We start from the raw sequence: 18,138 nt of genomic DNA on the forward strand, positions 1-18,138 counted from the left end.
GCTGCTTACCAAAGTCCAGTGGTTGTCTAGAGAAAAGCATTTGTGCAGTGTTTGAGTTGTGAGCTAAATTAGCTGCCTTTTTTCAAGAAACACTGTTTTTTACTTGAAACTACAATTCATAGACAAACCATGGTTATTTAGGCTTGGCTATTTGGCAGAAATTTTCTCAAAAATCAATGATGTGAGCTTGCCACTTCAAGAACACAATTGACGATAATTTGTTGCTAATGATAAAATTTGAGCTTCAAGCAAAAATTAGAGTTTTGGGAAACATATCTGCCACCATGAGTTGTACAGCTTTACCATACCTAAAGACCCTTCTGAAGAGTTTGGTAATGATAGTACCACATGTGATTTTTGGATGTTGTACAATGGAATGTGTCAGTATTTGAGAAGTCTGCATAATTTTCTAAATAACCAATGCATAATGTTATAAAATCGTACATGAATAAAAGATTCATTCAAAGTTTAAAACAGACCAATGGATTTTAATGTAACAAAGTACAAAAAGTTCATTGGTGTGGTTTCATGTTCAGATTGCAACTTAACTTTCGGAAACTGCCATTTGTTGATTTTTGGTGTAATATCAAAGAATATCCACAATTACTTCGAGAGGCTATTCAAATACTCATTGTTTTTCAGAATACACATTCATGTGAGACTAGATTTTCTTTACAACTAAAATAGCACATCACAACAGATTGAATGCACAAACACCTGTAAGAATCCAGTTGACTTCTTTTAAGCTAGATATTAAAAAGAGAAGTGAAAATATAAAAGAAATACCCTGTTCTTATGATTTTTTTTTTGTCTTGGAAAGTGTGCCTATTTTTTCATAAAAGTTTTATGTTAAGTAAAAGGTTAGTGTTGTTATTATAGAATTAATTATTAGATATTTAAAGTTTTATCAGTTTTAATTTTTAACATGGTTAATGTTAGTAGATGTAACCCACATAAACAAAAGCTCTTTGAGGTCACTAATAATTTTTAAGAGTCTCAAGGGATGCTGAGACCAAACGTTTGAGAACTCATCTACAATATGAGTAGACGAGGCCTGGGCACCCCCCATGAGATGGATTTTATCAAAATGTTTGTTTTCCCAGTATACTGACAGTTGTACAAATTTAGCATATAACCCTCCCACATCTTTCACCAGCCAACTCCCTCTGAGATTTCTCTTACCCTCTTTTTATTGACAGTGTGATATAGCTGTAAAAATGGTTGTGGTCCCATTCATCCCTTGGCCTCCCATCCAAGTGGAAGGAGGCAGCTATATTGTATAAGAAGCCAGGCAGGTGGAAGGAGGTTGTGAAAGATCAAATTTCTTACATGTACCTAGTGGCAGATGAGAAGTTCAATAGCTGATAGTGAAGAGCTTACAGGAACAATTGTTTTTAGGCAGGAAAAGATAACTTGTTTCTAGGTAGTTTTTTCAATGCGTCTGGAAACAGCTGGGCAATGACTTAAACCTCCTAGGATTCTGACTTCAGGCTTAAAAATACATTTGCATGTGCCAGCATTAGAAATGGAATCTCAAACTGCTGCCAACTTAGACAACTGAAAGGAAATAGAGATCTAGACGGTTGAAAAGCTAAGCCTCAGGAGGTTCTGTTGCTTGGCAGCTGTGTAAACAGAGCTAAACCCTTTGCTTCTCCTGTGTTAGACGCTTGGTTCTAAACAGGATCAAACCATCCCATGACCATATGTGCAGAAATGGAAATGAAGGTGATGGGTCTCATTGTTGGGTTCAAGAAAAGTCGAGCATTTTCCTTTCTTTACGGATGTGTGTGGAGTAAGAAATGTGAAGGAGATGCAGGGTGAACTGGGAAGAAAAGGGCAGGTGTGAGATGACTTTTGTTTCTACCTTCCTCAGTGTCCATGTTGTTCTCTCTTGTTTTCCTCCTTCCTTCCTCTCTCGGTTCTTTCCTCTTTGAGACTTAGGACCGTGAACAGCAGGAGTGACCCTCCCTGTAACTAACTTCTTAACTAGAGAAGAAACCATTTCTCCATGTGCCTCTCCATCCTCTGGGGGAAGTGGGTAAGCTAGGGGAGGATGCCTGCCTGGGACAGCTTGATATATAACCCCTATGTTCAACAGAAAAATGGAGAAGAATTTTACTACTATTAAATGACTACATTTAATTGTTTAAAAATATTCTTTTCTTTGAGTCACATCTCTTTAACCACATGCATTCCATTTTATAACTCATTTAGATTGAGAAGCATGCTATACCTTTAATGTATTTCTCACTGTAACTTTTTAATATTTAATTTATTTTTATTATGGTACGATTGACATAAAACATTGTATTAGTTTCAGGTGTACAACATAATGATTTGATATTTGTACATATTGTGAAACGATCACAATAAGTCTAGTTTAACATCTGTCACCATACATAGTTATATAATTTTTTTCCTTGGGTTGAGAACTTTTAAGATATACTCACTTAACAACTTTCAAATATGCAGTACAGTGTTATTAACTATAGTCACAGTGGTGTACGTTACATCCCCATGATTTATTTGTTTTCTCACTGGAAGTTTGTACCTTCGCCCATTTCACTCATCCCCTCACCCCCAGCTCTGAGAACCATCAATATGTTCTCTGTGTCTATGAGCTTGATTTGTTTTGTTTGTTTTTTTGTTAAAGTTTTTTTTAGGTTTAGATCCTTTGCAGTGAATTTCAAGTGATGGTTTTGGGTATTGAATTAGTGTGGAGTTGGGGGAAAGAGTTCGCTCGGTAAAAAATAATAGTACTAATAATACTAGTAGAAAAAGAGGAGGAGGAGGAAGGGGAAGAGGGGCGGAAAGAGAAGGAGGAAGAGGACAAACAACTTTTCTTAGGTGTTTAATATTTGCCAGGCACAGTATTAAGCTCTTGACTTATATTGATTCATTTACTTGGATGATAACGATGGCAGTTTACTGAGCTCAAAGATGGGCTTAAACAAAAGATGTGAGAACTGAAACACTTGGGAGGATGGATGGAGATGAGTCATAGTGAAACAAGGGGATATAAGGTGAACCAGGGGAAAAGAGGGAAATCAGAAGTAGGGAGTTTAAATTTGAAAAAAGTTACAGTTGGGAATTAGGGTATGGAGTCCAGAGTAAATGGAGTAGCTGTTGAGATTTCTGTTGTCAGGTAGGGGTAATTTGGAGGATGAGAAAAGAAAAAAAAAGAGGTGACATGGGATTGTACTCAGTGATAGCTGGAGAACTTGCAGGAGAGCAAGAGCTGAGATGCAGACGTGGGAGGGAATAGGAGCATGAATCGGGCAAGTGCAGATAGGTTGTGAGAGAATGTGGGCAAAAGGAATGTCACCGCTGGAAAGCAAATTCAGAACATGGGACTCTGCTAGGAGGAGAGCTGGGCAGGCATCATAAACAGTGCATCAACTGACCCCGGCATGGATGGAGCTGGGGCGAGACAGCTGTAAGTGTTCCTAAGCCAGGGTAGAGTTGGGCTGTAGTTGGCTGGTGGGTGGGAGAGTAGGCGGATGATCAGACAGGGAGGCGATATACACCTAGAGGTGGGTTTGATTTATCTACTTGACCCCTTGCCATTTGTAAATGAAAGAGACCAGCTTTTTATGTGTGTGCAGCAAGTGAGCAATAATTAGCAGCAGGTAGCTTTGACTCTTATTTTCTTAAACTGGGAGCACCAAAATTGCCTTTGCAATGACCTACATTAGCCCCAGGAAGCTCTATAACTCATGTCCCCCATTCTTTGCTCTTCGATTTGCTTTGTTTAATGTGCAGGGAGATTTAGTGGGTCAGACTGGCAAGCCCCCCCAGGAAAGCCTATGGAGTTCAGTGCTGACACTGCATTTAGTGCCACTATTTAAGCCATTTCACTGTGTGTAAAGGCCCATTCATTTACTCTAATGTGTACTTTCCAAACCCTTTACAGGGTGTTCTCTTGAGATTTCTTAGTCTCCCAGGTGTTGATGCAAAGTGTCTAGTTTGGAATAGATCCAAAAATCAAAAAGTGGAAGGTACTCTCTATAGCTGTCTTTTAACGTTGTGCTTCTACTGCCTTTAAAAAGTGAAGTGTTATTTGAAATGTCACTATGTAACATAATTTTTTTAAAGTTCCCTTGGTGTTATTGTTGTTTATTTTTAAAATATTGGCTGTATGGCTGGTAACACCAACTTAAATGACCAACATTGTCAGACAAATTTATCAGTTTTAAGAAAACCTTTGCCCTTTGCAGAAATGTACCAAGAATACACCTTACTTCCCACTGTTGAATGAAGTCCTTTGCAAGAAAATCACAACAAATACAGGATGTTCTATTACATGGTTTGCTCTTTAACAACCATAATATGTAACTGAAGTCATGCCAGATACTTCTGATGGACTGGGAAAGGGAGATAAAAGTTCGGGAATGTGGAGGAGAGGGAAACCTCTTAGAGAATTCTAAAGTTTTTCTAAGAAGTTTCCACTGGCTGCTTTCAACATAGGATGACACAACTATTGCTTTAACAGTAATTTTTCTGATCAGACATTTCGTTTTTGACAGCAGAAAAAATATCGAAAACATCGATCAGATTGGCCCCCATTGGGGAAGAATATATGTAACTTCTCAGATGCCTCCTGGAATTAGGTTCTAGTTTTCTCCTGTCAGGATTTTTGGTGTTGAAAATTACTGGCTAACAGTGTTTTAGTGGTAAACGTTACTTTTATCAGTTCTATGGCTTCTCTTGGGGAAAAAAATCAGATCTAACTGCTTGGGTCCATGTTCTTCCATGTCAACCATCAAATTGGAACCGGATAGAGCTGCTTCCTGCAGGCAGAATGTTTCCTCTCTGGCTGGCCTCAGTCACTGCTTTGTTTCCTCAGTTATCTACCTGGCACCTGTAGGACAATGAATTTGTGACTCAGGTTTAAATAGGCCTTGGCAGGAGCCTTCACGCTGCATCCCACAGCCCCAGTGCCCATCCAGCTTCTCATCCCACCTGCAGTGTTGTATCTCTGCGTTCTTTCTGCTCGGAAGTCCTGTTGACACTTACATTATGACACACTGAAAGTTTTTTCATCACTTCCTTATTTGCCTTCTCTTCCCAGTTTCACTGACATCCTCTTGACAGTCTCAAAGTTGAATTGTTACTGAAACTTTCTCATTTGCTTCCACATCTAAAGGCTACCAAGAGTCACGTCTTCCTTCTTAGCCGGGCTCTCTTCAGTCCACATTCCCAGCACATTCTGTCTCCACACTCACCTACCATCCCGGTGCAGGTGCAATCGACCCAGATGGATGTTGGTACCAGCCTCCCCACAGCTTGCGTATTTCTCATTTCTGCTCTTATCTGTTTCCCAGGCAGGGACAAGAATAGACTTATGCAAATTTGTATTCTGTTTTTGTTTTGTCACTTTTCTCTTTCAAAGAGCTGCTGATTTCCCAACCCTCTTTACACCCAATGGAACTCACTTTTCTGTATTTTCAAGTCTTTGCCACTTGCCTCCACAGGTCCATTCTTACCAACTAAAGTTTGTATTTCTTGACTTGGATTCATCTGCGTCTCTTGTACACAGCCTGCTGGTTCTCTCTTCTGCAGGCCTTTGTGTGTCTCTGTCTCCCTTTCCTGTGCTAGTTCCTGAGCTCCTTCCATATCCAGTTCAAATTCCACTTCTTCCTTAAAGCTCACCCTCGCCCACTCCACCAGATCGTGATTATTCTCTTGTTCTGCATCCCCTCTGAACTTGTACATTGGCGATCAGTGGAGTGTAGTAGTGCAGAGCACGGACATACTTGAATTGAAGTCCTTCCATGTATGGACTATGCAGTCTTAGGTCTTGCTGAGCCTCCTTTATCTGAATTGTGAAAAAAGGCATTCATAATAATAGTGGTCTCCTTGGATTGTTGTAATTAAATGTGATAATAAATGTAAAGTATCTGGCACTCAGTAATCAGTAAGCTGATCTCTCAAGGAGCATTTCCAGCCACACCACATGCTCACAAAGTTGAGTTATGCACTCCTTGAAGGAAAGAATCTGGCTCTGCTCATCTTTGTACTCGATACCTTAGAGAATGCCTAGCACAGATTAAATAGTCAACACATATTTGTTGAAAAATGAAGAGTGTGATCATGAATAGCAGAGATTGATTATCATGATGATTATTGCTGTTATTTCACAAATCTTTGCCATCACACTATGAGCAAGAATGTGTATGGTAGGACAGTAGGAACACAGTACACTTCCCAACTGTGTGTATTCACCTGAAAGTGTCTTAGGGTGACTGTAGGTTCTTGATTACCTTGTAAAGACAGTGACAGGAAGTTTGAGGATTTTTCATTGCTTTGTATGCTTTTTTTTGCCTTCCCTCGTTTTGTCATCTTCTCAGGGACACATTATATATTCATCATAGTTGCATACAAGTAGTATGCAAATGAATACTCATGACATTTATGGTTAGTTTTTGTGTTTTTTTTTTTTTACTTTATTTTAGGAATTTGGGTCAGAGAGGAGTTCTTCATGTCTCAGTGTCTCCATTTTCTTAGTTTCCAGTTGGGAGCAGAAAAGAGACAAATATAATCATTGGTGATTGGTGAGAATCTTCTCCAGACTCATTTTATTTGAAATTTCTGGCACCATCACCACTAGGATCATCATCACCATTAACATTAAAAATCTTGTTCAGATAAATTGTCCCAAGAACTTGCCATGGTGTTGTCTCCTCATTCATGTGTTCACAAATATCTTTTGCTTTGAAAAGGGAAAGTGCCAGGATAAGCAACATTGCATTCAGTATGCAAATGAAAGTTTTATAGAAATAAGTTTGTACTGGAGATGAAATTAATTGTGACAGTTCAGGAGGAATTTTACAGGAAAAGAAGATTAACATGTTAGGTCTTCAGTGGCTGTCTTCCCTGATGCATATAATATTAGGCAAAATGAAATCTCCATGTGCCCAGTCTCAGTGGAGGAATGTTTGTTGAGCCCATAGAAATTTGAGCAGACCATGTGTCTAAGAGTTTATGACAGCCTATTTTCTTTTCTCAGTGTGGGGATGAATTGGTCCATTGTCATCTAAATTGGAAGTCATGGTGATGGTTCTTTTTTGATTCTCTTATTATTTACTTTTTGTTTACTTGTTAAGAAACTTGTACAGAAAATGTGTTACTTACTCTGAAGTAAGTTGCTATTATTCTTCAGACCAGAATAGACTATAACATTGTACTTTTTCAAATATTTATGTGTACATGAAAAGTGAAGATTTTATATAGAGGGAGACCAGATCTAACTTATTTGATTCATCAACAGAGGCTAAGGTATACAATCTGTATTGCCAGAAAGTTCTATTTTCAAGCTTGATTTCCTTTTGAATGATTTTTGCGACGATAACAGAGAGAAGTTATTTGTGTATATTCACTTTTTTTCCTCTTTTGCTCCAAGGAAACCAACATGTCTGACAAAAGTGACTTAAAAGCTGAGCTAGAGCGCAAAAAACTGCGCTTAGCACAGATAAGAGAAGAGAAGAAACGGAAGGAAGAGGAGAGGAAAAAGAAAGAGGTAAGTACTGGGTGCTGGGGTGTTGGGGGGTAGGGGGAAAGGAGAATCACTTGATTCCGAGAGGCTGGTCAAACGGATAAAGAGGACCCTGTAAAAGAATGCTTTTACAATACCTGAATAACATGAGTGATGTCTACGTACTCAGAGTAGTAAAGTCATTGCCATCTGCCATGTAGTGGCCGGGCACCGCATAAATGGTAGATAGCATTTGGTCCAGAGGTCCCAAACCCCTGGTTTACCCCAGACTTGAATAGAACCCTGAAAGTGGTCTGTGATATCGCTATTGTTAGAAATTCCTTAACCTTTCTGTGTCTCAGTTCTCTATGCTTAACATGGGAATAGCAGTGTGTTTATTTTGTCTGATCATGAGGATTAAAAAAGTTAATCTTATAAAGCACTTAGCAATACCTAGGATATAGTTACTACTTAGTAAGTGTTAATGTCAAGGGAAGGTTTTAAAAAAACTACTGGCCAGAACATTTTAGGAGAAAAATAGACAATGACGCCAGTGGAGTACCATGATTTCTTTTCCTTTTCTTTTTTTAAAGTTAAAAGTATTTTCCATCAATTTATTGATTTATTTTTAATAAAAAAATTTTTTTTATTGGAGTAGAGTTGTTTTACAATGTTGTGTTAGTTTCTGTTGTACAGCAAAGTGGAGTTCCCTGTGCTATACAGCAGGTTATTAGTTATCTATTTTATATATATTAGTGTATATATGTCAATCCCAATCTCCCAATTCATCCCACTACCATGATTTCTTAAGTGTATATTTTTTTCAGGGTAAATAAGAATCCTAGGTCTGGTAAAGGGAAAGCTGCATTTTTCTCCCTTGGTAAGGGGGTGGATAGTATAGTAGACCCTGCTATATGAGATGTTAAATCTAGAAGAGATTTTAGAGCCCTTCCATTAAGGCCCTTCTTTATGCCAACAAAGCAGCAGAAACCCAGAGGTGAAATGTAGCTTTTCTGCCTGCTAGACCCGAATCCAGGACCCTTGATTCCCAATTCAATGCCTTGCTGCCATATCATGTTTTTTTCTACTATCAGAATCCAACAAGTAGTTTATTTTTAATTCTCCAGTTTGTTGTGGTGGTGTAGAAATAGCCCACATCTTGTACAAAAACCAGATGCCACAGATATTTTTGAGTAGTTTTCTAAGAAGGAAACTTCATATAGAGTGATATGCTTGTGTGTATACAAACCAGAGCTGCTTCCCTACTCAAGAGTTTTTCTTTAAGTGAAAAGAAGAATGTGTTTTGATGCCTTACAAGCTAAGTGCTATTTCACACTGTAAGGCGGGGAGAACAAGGTAAAAAGGTTTCTTAACAATTATTTTCCAACAAAGTAAAACATAACTGCAGTTGTTCTCTAGCCTTCTGGTATCTTGCTTCTCTTGGTACCATTACACTTTGATGGATGTCATAGTTTATTTGTCCTTGACAGTGAGCGTAATGTTTTTCCTTCACAGATCTTTGCTGTTACATATGCAGTCTTGAGTGAAGTAGAGGTGAGAATTGACAAGGAATGGCTATTCATTTCCATGCAAAGCCAAAAAAAGCATTAAGTTATTTTGCTCCCTTTCCTTCAAATGTCAACACGTACTGTAGTTTTAAAGCACCTGTTATCCTTTACTAATAACCGGTTTCCTTTTAAACTGACATTCTAATATCCAACTTGAATTCCATAGAATTACCACAAAATGCGAAGTGATATGGGAAATCTGGTTCCAAATTATGCTGTCTGCTTCATCCTTGTCATTTTACACATTTTGGGGGGAAATTACAGGCAAACAAGACTGGTAGAAACAGGCCGCCCTTTTTGTTCCTATACCACGCAGCTTTGATGGGGATTTAGCGTGTTACGCAACAGACAGAGCCCTGCCAGACTGGGGACGGCAGGTGGTGGAGAGTGTGGAACACCTGGACTCTGGGCCTTCCTGGGCCTCTACCTAGTTCTGGAATTAAAGTTTTACATAGTCTTAGTTTCCTCATTTCTAAATTGACAGGGTGGTTGAAGCCTGACTCTGCTCCTTGGAGTCCCATGGCAATATAGAATCCCAGCCTCCCCTCCCCAGAGTCTCTGATTTGAAATATCTAAATAGGACCAGATTTTGGGATCCACTGAACTGCATCATCCTGAAGGTGTGTCCTGGCTTTCAGTCCTGTCCCTCTACAGCCCATCTCCCCGACAAAAGATCTTTTCTTGGGTCAGACTATGATGACTTGGTTTGTTCTGAGAAGCCAGTGTTGTAAGACAGAGGCAGTAGAACTCAGTGGTTATACAGAGGCTTTCAAGTTGAATGTGGCTAGGAAACCTGGCTCTGCCCTTTGCAGAATGGCCTTGGGTGAGTCTGGGACCTCTCTGAACCTGGTTTCCCTTCTGTAAAATGGAGAGAAGAGTGGGTCCTTCCTCATGGAGCTCTGGGAGGATCCAAGGAGATGATGTAGAGCAGTGAAAGACGCAGAGGATCTGGTTGGTAAGAAACAGCTGTTACTCTGCTCCTGAGATGGGCCCTAAATGGGGCCCGTAGAACGGCTGCATACATTCGTCAGGATCAATGCTAGGGAGGCCATTATTCAAAAATGCCCCATTATTAGAGGGGTCTTATAATTCAAGGCCCCTAGTTTCCTGGCATGATGGCATTTTGTAGCTGAAAGAAACCTGGAAATAATCTCTTCTGATCCTTCTTTTTCAAATGCTCTTATGCCCCTGGGGGCTAAGCCTCAGAAGTGGTCCCCCTTTATCTCCAGTCTCAGGAAGGACCCCCTCTTCCAGCCAAGCCAGTTGTCCAAATCAGAAACCTGGGGTCATTCTTTCACCACCCTTTCTCCAGCTTACACTGATCATGGGTCCTAGACAGGCACAATAGCTCTCCCCTTTCTATTCCATCTCCTTTTTCCCTAAATCCACATTACAGCCAGACTCAGATTCTTACATTTCACCTTATGGGCCATGCTCTCTGTTGACAGGAAGTTTATGAATATTCTCTTCCCTTGGCTTTTGCTGTTCTGTTAACCACATGTCTTTTCAGTTCTCATCTCAGATGTCTCTAACTCTGGAAAGCCTTCTCTAATACCTTTCTCTACTACATGACTGAGTTAGTCCTGTACCCTATCCTTGACCTTATCAAATTATTTAGCACCATTTGCTTGTTCATTTGTCTTTTTCTCCTAATAGAGCACAAGCTTTTGGGGACAGGGTTGTATTTTTTCATCACTGAGTCAATGTCCAGCACAGATCCTGCCACATAGTAGGACTTAAATAAAGGGTTATAGAATTAACGAGTGAATGAATGAATGAGCACCTAAACTAGTTAGGGCAGGTCTGAGATGCTGGTCACAGACATTCTTTCCAAGGACCGGAATTTTTTTCTGCAAATTTCCTTGGAAGCTTCAGATCCTGAGTCTGTGGAATGCTCTAGTTAACTGGCCACGGTCATTGACTCCTAAGTTTAAGATTTTCTAGTTTTTGTGTTGTTTGTAGAGAGTTAGAAATAGCCTTAAGCTTATAAGTTTGATATTTTCAAACTTTATTTAGGCTTATATTTTAAATAAAACAAGTTTAGAATAAAAAGGAAGCGAAATGCTCTTTAATGCTAATCTGAGCGACATTTTTTTGCCGTGACTGAAAACTAGTGTGAATTGGGACCACCCAGGTTGGTTGTCTCTACAGAATGCAGAAAACTGTGTTCATGTATAAAGTTACACTCTCTGCGTCTTTGGATGTCAACTGCTTTCTTGGTTGTGGTATTATGGATGAAATCTGATTTTAAAATAAATATAGTGGTAACCATTTAAGACACAGAGCCAATGTCATGAAAAATTGGCTTTAAAGCAATGAGGTGTGCTTAATGAGGCCACCCTGAAATTTTGTCGTGTCCTTGGCCTTCTGCCAAATTGCTGCAAGGTAAGATGGACAGAGGCTTTCTGACCTTTCCTCACTTGTTCGTCTAACAGCTATGCAGCTGTCTTTGGAAAAATGACTGACAATTCTCGGCTGACAAATTTTCTTTCTTCACATACCCTCTCTGGGTCTCAGCTGTGATGACGCTTCACAAACAGAAATACCATTTGCTGGGAGAGACACCGAGCATATTTTAAATTACTAGTACGCAAAAACTCCTTGTTGAGTCATTAAAATGTATTAGGACTCTGTAGTATTTACTTGGAAAAAAACAGAGGTTTCATGATTAGGGCTTGGTATAACTGTCTTGGATGAAGTAACGCATTGTTTAGTTTAAGGTGCTAGTTGGTAACAGTTAGGAACTGCCTTTATTTCCAATAAGCCCCAGTTACCTAACTTTGCATTTTTCCTGGTCAACTTTGAGTGTTGATAGCTTTCCTAAGCTTCTGTTACGTCTAGATGGACATTTATCCTTACTAATATTTGTCATTATATTGTCTGTTTCCTTAAGAATTAAAAAAGGCAGAAGGCAGAGAATGAGTTGTAGAGACACCTTGTATCGTGGGAGTGACACATTGGAGGTGGAGTTCGGGTGTGCTATTTTTGCACAGTGTCTGACCATGCATGCTGACACGCGGTTTATGTCCTAATATGTTTTTTGAATGCTTAATGATTAAAGTTAGGACTTCCCTGGTGGTGCAGTGGTTAAGAATCTGCCTGCCAATGCAGGGGACACAGGTTCGATCCCTGGTCCGAGAAGATCCCACATGCCGCGGAGCAGCTAAGCCCGTGTGCCACAACTACTGAGCCTGCGCTCTAGAGCCCGTGAGCCACACCTACTGAAGCCCACACGCCTAGAGCCCTGCTCCGCAGCAAGAGAAGCCACCGCAATGAGAAGCCGACGCACCGCAACGAAGAGTAGCCACCTCTCGCCGCAACTAGAGAAAGCCTGCGCGCAGCAACGCAGACCCAATGCAGCCAAAAATAAATATAAAAAAATAGATAAATTTATTTAAAAAAATGATTAAAGTTAGAATAAATTTAAAAAAAACCCAGATTCTGTGCCTTTCTGCATAGGACATACATGACAGAAGGTTATAGATATTATGCCCTAAGTTTATGCAAAAGGAAAAGATTAGACGGATCTTTTTCTGTTCACTCTATATAAGCTCCATTAGAACCTCTCGCGTTCATTACCACCAGCACTCTGTTGTCCTTAAATAAGTTTTTGTTGAAAGGATGAGGAAAAGTGGCTTTGTTATGAGCACTGGGTCACTGGAAACTTAGATGACTCCCTTCTCACAGTGGTGTTGTAAAGGGGCTTAGTGAATGGGATATAGCTGGTGGAAACTGCTCTGAATGGTGTGTAATTCTTAGATTCTATAGCTATAGAATAGCAATTACCAAAGGCAGAATATTCATTCATTCAACACATTTTTTAATTGATAATTGTGCATCAACTGTCAAGCCTTGATCTGGATGTGTGGATATAGTGGTGAACAAAATAAACAGGTTATCTGCTCTCAGTGAAGCTGACAGTCCAGTTATGGCTTAGCTCTTCACTGTAAAACCATGCTATTCTGTATTGGCTTCCTGAGATGAATTGTGCTTATCTTTGTTTTTTCATTTGTATTTTAGCAGTGGCAGTGGTAATTTCCCTTTTCTTTCATTTCCCCCCTTTCCCTTCAGTCCTTTTTTTAACTTTATGGTATGTGAATACTGAAATAGATTGTCACTCTGCAAGGTCCTTTTTCTTATCTTAGTTCTGTCTTTGCCTCTGTTGTATGCGTAAACTTTGGAACTTGCTAGTTTAAATGTTAAAATTGGGAAAGAACGTGAACTTTGATATCTTCCAAGATTAAACTGCCGCTTCAGAATTTTGGGTTACGTGAGAGTGCCTGAATCTTCTAATATCCTCATTAGCCCTTATCGATCCCCATTATGGCAGTTTTCCCTCTGATGACAGGTAGACTTCAAACATATGACTGCATTTTAAGCCTGAGGCGAATAATAACAGAAGCCTTGAGCCTAGCACTATGTGCAAAGATGCATTTTACTTATAATTGGGGTGTAGGTTACCATCTGGGAGTAAGTCAAGTTTGCATGAACTCTTTCTGCTTTAGATGCCACAACAGAAATTATGCTTCACTGCTTTGAAATGTACTTTGCACTCCTGAAAGAGGTAATGTGTCTGTTAGGGAGCCCAGCTTGCCCCTGGGGAGAAAGGTGTGTCTGATAACTGGATAATTGGCTTTTGACAAGCTCTAAGACAACTTCATGCCTGTAAACTCGCAAAGCCTTGTCGTGAGGTAGCTGCACATCAAATAGGATGTCATCGTGTTTCAGATGTGGGGCAAATGCCTTGTCTTAAGTAGTAATTGTGTTATGAAAAAGAAAAGAGACCTGAGAATTCCCCCCAGCATTCCACCACTAACCTTCTTTAACCTGTATTTTGACTTGTCACTATCCTATAAAAAGACAAACTGGGCATAGGATGTGACTATAAGAGGCTCAGACAAGATGTGTTTTTAAGATAGAACTTGGGGAAAGAACGTCTCTCTCCTAAATGATTTTTTGTTTTGTATTTTTCTACACGATAATTTTCTCCTTTGAGTTAATATGTATAATGGAAGCCTATGAAAATCAGAATTAAGCAACAATACTTACATCAGTATTGTTCACATGCTTTAATAAACATTTTAGCCTGGTTTATTTAAACCATGGTAAACTTAGATTACTGATACAGTAGTGTATTGTACAGTTACAGATTTTCATAACTAATTTTACTTTTTAGCCAGATCCCAATAATTCCTTGTTTGCATAATTCCAAACGTGAGCCATGAATATTACAAACACACACTCATCAAGAACTGATAATATGTCTTCCCAGAAGGGGCAAGAGGGTTTAAAAAACCAGACAGAATTTTTTTTTAAATCACATCCCAGTTAGAAATATTTTGCCGTGATGGTTTCTTCCGAAACTGAGTGAGAAAAACTCTCATACCCTGTGATAGAGACAGGAAAAAGCCTTCAACCAAAGGAGAAAGTGCTGGGTTAGTAATTATTAAATGGAGCAGTTACAATGTTTTTTCATCCTTTATACACATGATTATATCTATTTAGGGCTTTTGCCTGGTGTTTGCTGCCATGCATTTACCATTTTCAGTTTCAGCCAGGAAAAGCATGCCTTTAGCTCTGTTTATTCACTTTTCTTACTGGCATCTACTTTTTGTAGGCTGATATGCAGCAGAAGAAAGAACCAGTTCAGGATGACTCTGACCTGGATCGCAAACGCCGAGAGACAGAGGCTTTGCTGCAAAGCATCGGGATATCGCCGGAGCCCCCTCTAGGTACTTAAAAGTGCTTTGTGTTACTATTTCCTCAGATTTGACTTGTGTGGGATATACCATGTCCAGCATTTACTATTCTTTTACGTCTGTTTTTGTTTTTATTTTGTAAGAAATGCTTTGGCTTATGGGTCAGATGTATTTATTTTTGGAATTGAGGGGGCTGGAAGGAAATAGGAGGACAGGTTGTAGAGTTGTTAGCAGTTTGCTGCTTATTGGCTGATTCTACGGTCAACCTTCTCCACTGTGTTATTTGTTAAATGAGTTGCCACATGGTAAATACAAGAAATCTCAAAATTAAGAAAAAAAAAATTGTTCTTCATTTTCATTGCTGAATCCCTGCCTCTCTCTGCCAACCTAAATACTGTGAATCTGGTTATGAATTTCACAACCACCACAGACATAGTTATTCCATGATGAAAATAGAATGCTCAGTGGGAAATTTGAAGGAAAACTTAGAAGGGTGACAGATTAGCAGCTAATTAACAAGTTTAAATTTCTTTGACTCTGTTGTATATCTTGGTTTCACTGCTCATCGGCATTTTTACTGCAGCACCCTTCCTCCAACTCATTCACTCCTAGTTAATTATCCATGACCTCATTTTATCCAGGGTTTGGATATTGAACTATTTGTTTTATTTGTGTTGAAGGTAACTTGTACATAATGTGTTTACTCTGTCACTTAACTATATATCACTCATGTGATAAGTTATTTTATTTTTCTTTATCCATTTGCTTTCCATATGTTTTAGAGTAATCCTAGGGTGTCTGTAAAACTACATGATATCCAATATAGTAAAACAAAAACTTTAAAAGTAATACATATAAATAAATACAGTATCAGGTCTCCTTTTATCAATGGTTTGTCTTCTTTTATTTCCATCATTGGCTTTTATATTAAAATAAATTTTCATGTATTTCCATAATTACTTAAATTAACAATAAAAATTATCCCATGTACAACAAAATGGCAAGTGTTTATATCACTATAAATAAGAAAAAGAGCAATATATCATAAGCATACAAATTGTTAAGTATTGCTGAATATAATTTAATATATACACACAAAACTAAAACACCATGAAAAGGCATTTTATACTCAACCTCAGTTTGTAGTAGGTAAAATCATATGTCTAACAATGATATAATAAACCCAAATAAGACGTTGATTATTTTGTTAGCTTCTTTGTGGTATGAAAGAGGTAAACTATGGGATATTTGAGTGATGGACCTTCTTTGAGGAGCTGACAAATTTTTTTATTACTTAGTTGACAAGTGATATATATTAGACACTTTGCAATTATATTTTTGCCTCAAAATAGCCTTTGAAGTTCTGCTGCAATGTGAACAGTGGTTAAACACAATAGTAGAATATCTATTCTCCCCTAACCTGCATAAAGCCGGCAATTAAACCTTAAGAGCAAAACAGTTTAAACATCCCTAAACCATGACCAAATTCTGAACTATCCCTGCATCCCTGCCAAAGGGCCCTGGCAAGGGTGGACTCCATTTTCAATTTTCATCCATCTCTCCGACTGACCCTCTGACTTATTGCAGAGGATAATCAGTGAATTAATTGTAGAACCACATGAAAATTCCTAGTTACTTGACAGATCTGCCATTGTGTTATAGGATTTGGACAAAATAGTTAAACCCTTTACCTTATTAAATAAATAAAAGGAAATTGCACATGATTGAAACCAAATGGGAATCTACACTGTGTATTGAAGTTTCTCTCTGCCCATATGGCTTCTTTGGCATGTGTGATATTGAGAACCCGTTCTCATCTGGCCTGGAACCGCCTTGGCTATTTGGTGCAGCTTCGATCTGAAGGACATTTGGCTTGTACCTGAAGGATAGAGAAAAAAAAATACATTTGCACTTCCTTTAGTTTTTTTCTTTTATTATCCCTGCTCTCAGACTTTCAGCCTGCCCTGACCTTGATCTTTGAACTTGCTTCTCCTGTCTGCAGAATGACAGTTTTACTTATGTGCACATGGCAGTGCTTTCTAGAGCTGCCAGAAGCAAAGGAACACAATTCACAAACACAGTAAACATTACAATGGGATGAAACTATTAATTAAGTGTACAAATAAAGCAGCCTGGCATTTTGCTTTGTTTTGAAAGAGATTTTTAAATTACCAGGTTCAACATTTACCCTTTCTCTATCTGTCACTTAGTCTCTCACAGCAAATGCAGTTTATACTCCATGGACAATAGATTTCCCTCCAAATGCAGACATACAACAGCCTTTTCTGACTCCCCGTGACCATTTAAAATTATTCAGAATCACTTATTTTATAATCTTTTAAAGTTTTATAGACACCTCATTTTATTTTTTAATAGGTCACATCTATACTAACAAAATAAAGTGGAGAATTAGAATTATCTGGATAGTTCATGCTAGAGAGAGATTTGACTTGAATTATCTGGATAACTGTTTTGATTCTCCATTTTACTTTGTTAAGGTGGACATGGCCTTAGAATCCCTAAGTTAATTCTGTCTAAATTCATTTCAAATTTTAATTTCCAAAATATGAAAAATTCACTTGACTTTCTTCCTTTTCTTTTCTTTCCTTTTTTGTTTTTTTTTCCTTATCCCATCTCAATCTCTCCTGGCCATACGACCACTTTAATTTGGGCCCATTTGTTTTGATTTGTCTGACGCTGCTCTTCCCCAGTGCAGTCGCTGCATTTTTTAACATGGGATACCTGTTATTTTCATTATTTAGTCCCAACCCCTATGTCTCCCTCCTCGAAATCAGTGAGCACTCCCAGTGAAGCTGGAAGCCAAGACTCAGGCGACCTGGGACCATTGACAAGGTAAGAATTTTCCCTTTACAAAGGCCATGGTGGGGTGTCAATAATACAAGCCCCCACCACCACCAAAAAAAAGGCCTGAAAACCACATCATTCTGTTGTACGCTGTTAAATGTGCATGCATCTTCAACGTATCAGTCATTTTATGTTTACATTTATGGTGGCTTGCTATTTTTGGTGGCATAGCGTTGAATTTGAACCCTAGAAATGATAAACATATATTATCCTTCCATGAATGGGCTAATTTAGCACCATGTATCTTGTTTGACAAACACAAACATATCCATTAGCTTAGGCCTAAAAGAAAGCAGGGAAGGACCAAAGACAAATGGAATATATATCCAGCTTCTTCTTATTCAACTTTGGTTTTGGTTTCTATGAGAATCTTTACGACTAGAACGCTGAGATGTTCTAACCCTAAATTTAATTTTTCAAAAGTCTTGTTTATTTGCTTAATAGAGTTGATTAATTTGAGAACTGGGTCCCCAAAGTGTTTTTATTATCATTACTAATTATTGTAATCATCAGGATTGACTGCTCTGTTTTT

General features: G+C 38.6%; 1 protein-coding gene across 5 annotated transcripts in view; it reads left to right on the forward strand.

Moving 5' to 3' along the window:
- Positions 1-18,138, forward strand: part of DYNC1I1 (dynein cytoplasmic 1 intermediate chain 1) — a 336,428-nt gene that overhangs the window by 32,712 nt on the left and 285,578 nt on the right. For 2 of the 5 annotated variants that reach the window (XM_057550171.1, XM_057550173.1), the window contains exons 2-4: positions 7,403-7,519; positions 14,660-14,774; positions 17,453-17,594. In XM_057550171.1, coding sequence (XP_057406154.1) covers positions 7,412-7,519; positions 14,660-14,774; positions 17,453-17,594 — 365 coding nt within the window. In that variant the 5' untranslated portion in view covers positions 7,403-7,411. Of the gene's footprint in view, positions 1-7,402; positions 7,520-8,993; positions 9,029-14,659; positions 14,775-17,452; positions 17,595-18,138 lie in introns of those variants that run through there. The other 3 variants (XM_057550172.1, XM_057550174.1, XM_057550175.1) reach the window with 2 other exon arrangements.

Source organism: Balaenoptera acutorostrata, chromosome 7 (genome assembly GCF_949987535.1).
Source record: "Balaenoptera acutorostrata chromosome 7, mBalAcu1.1, whole genome shotgun sequence".
Taxonomy (NCBI): domain Eukaryota; kingdom Metazoa; phylum Chordata; class Mammalia; order Artiodactyla; family Balaenopteridae; genus Balaenoptera; species Balaenoptera acutorostrata.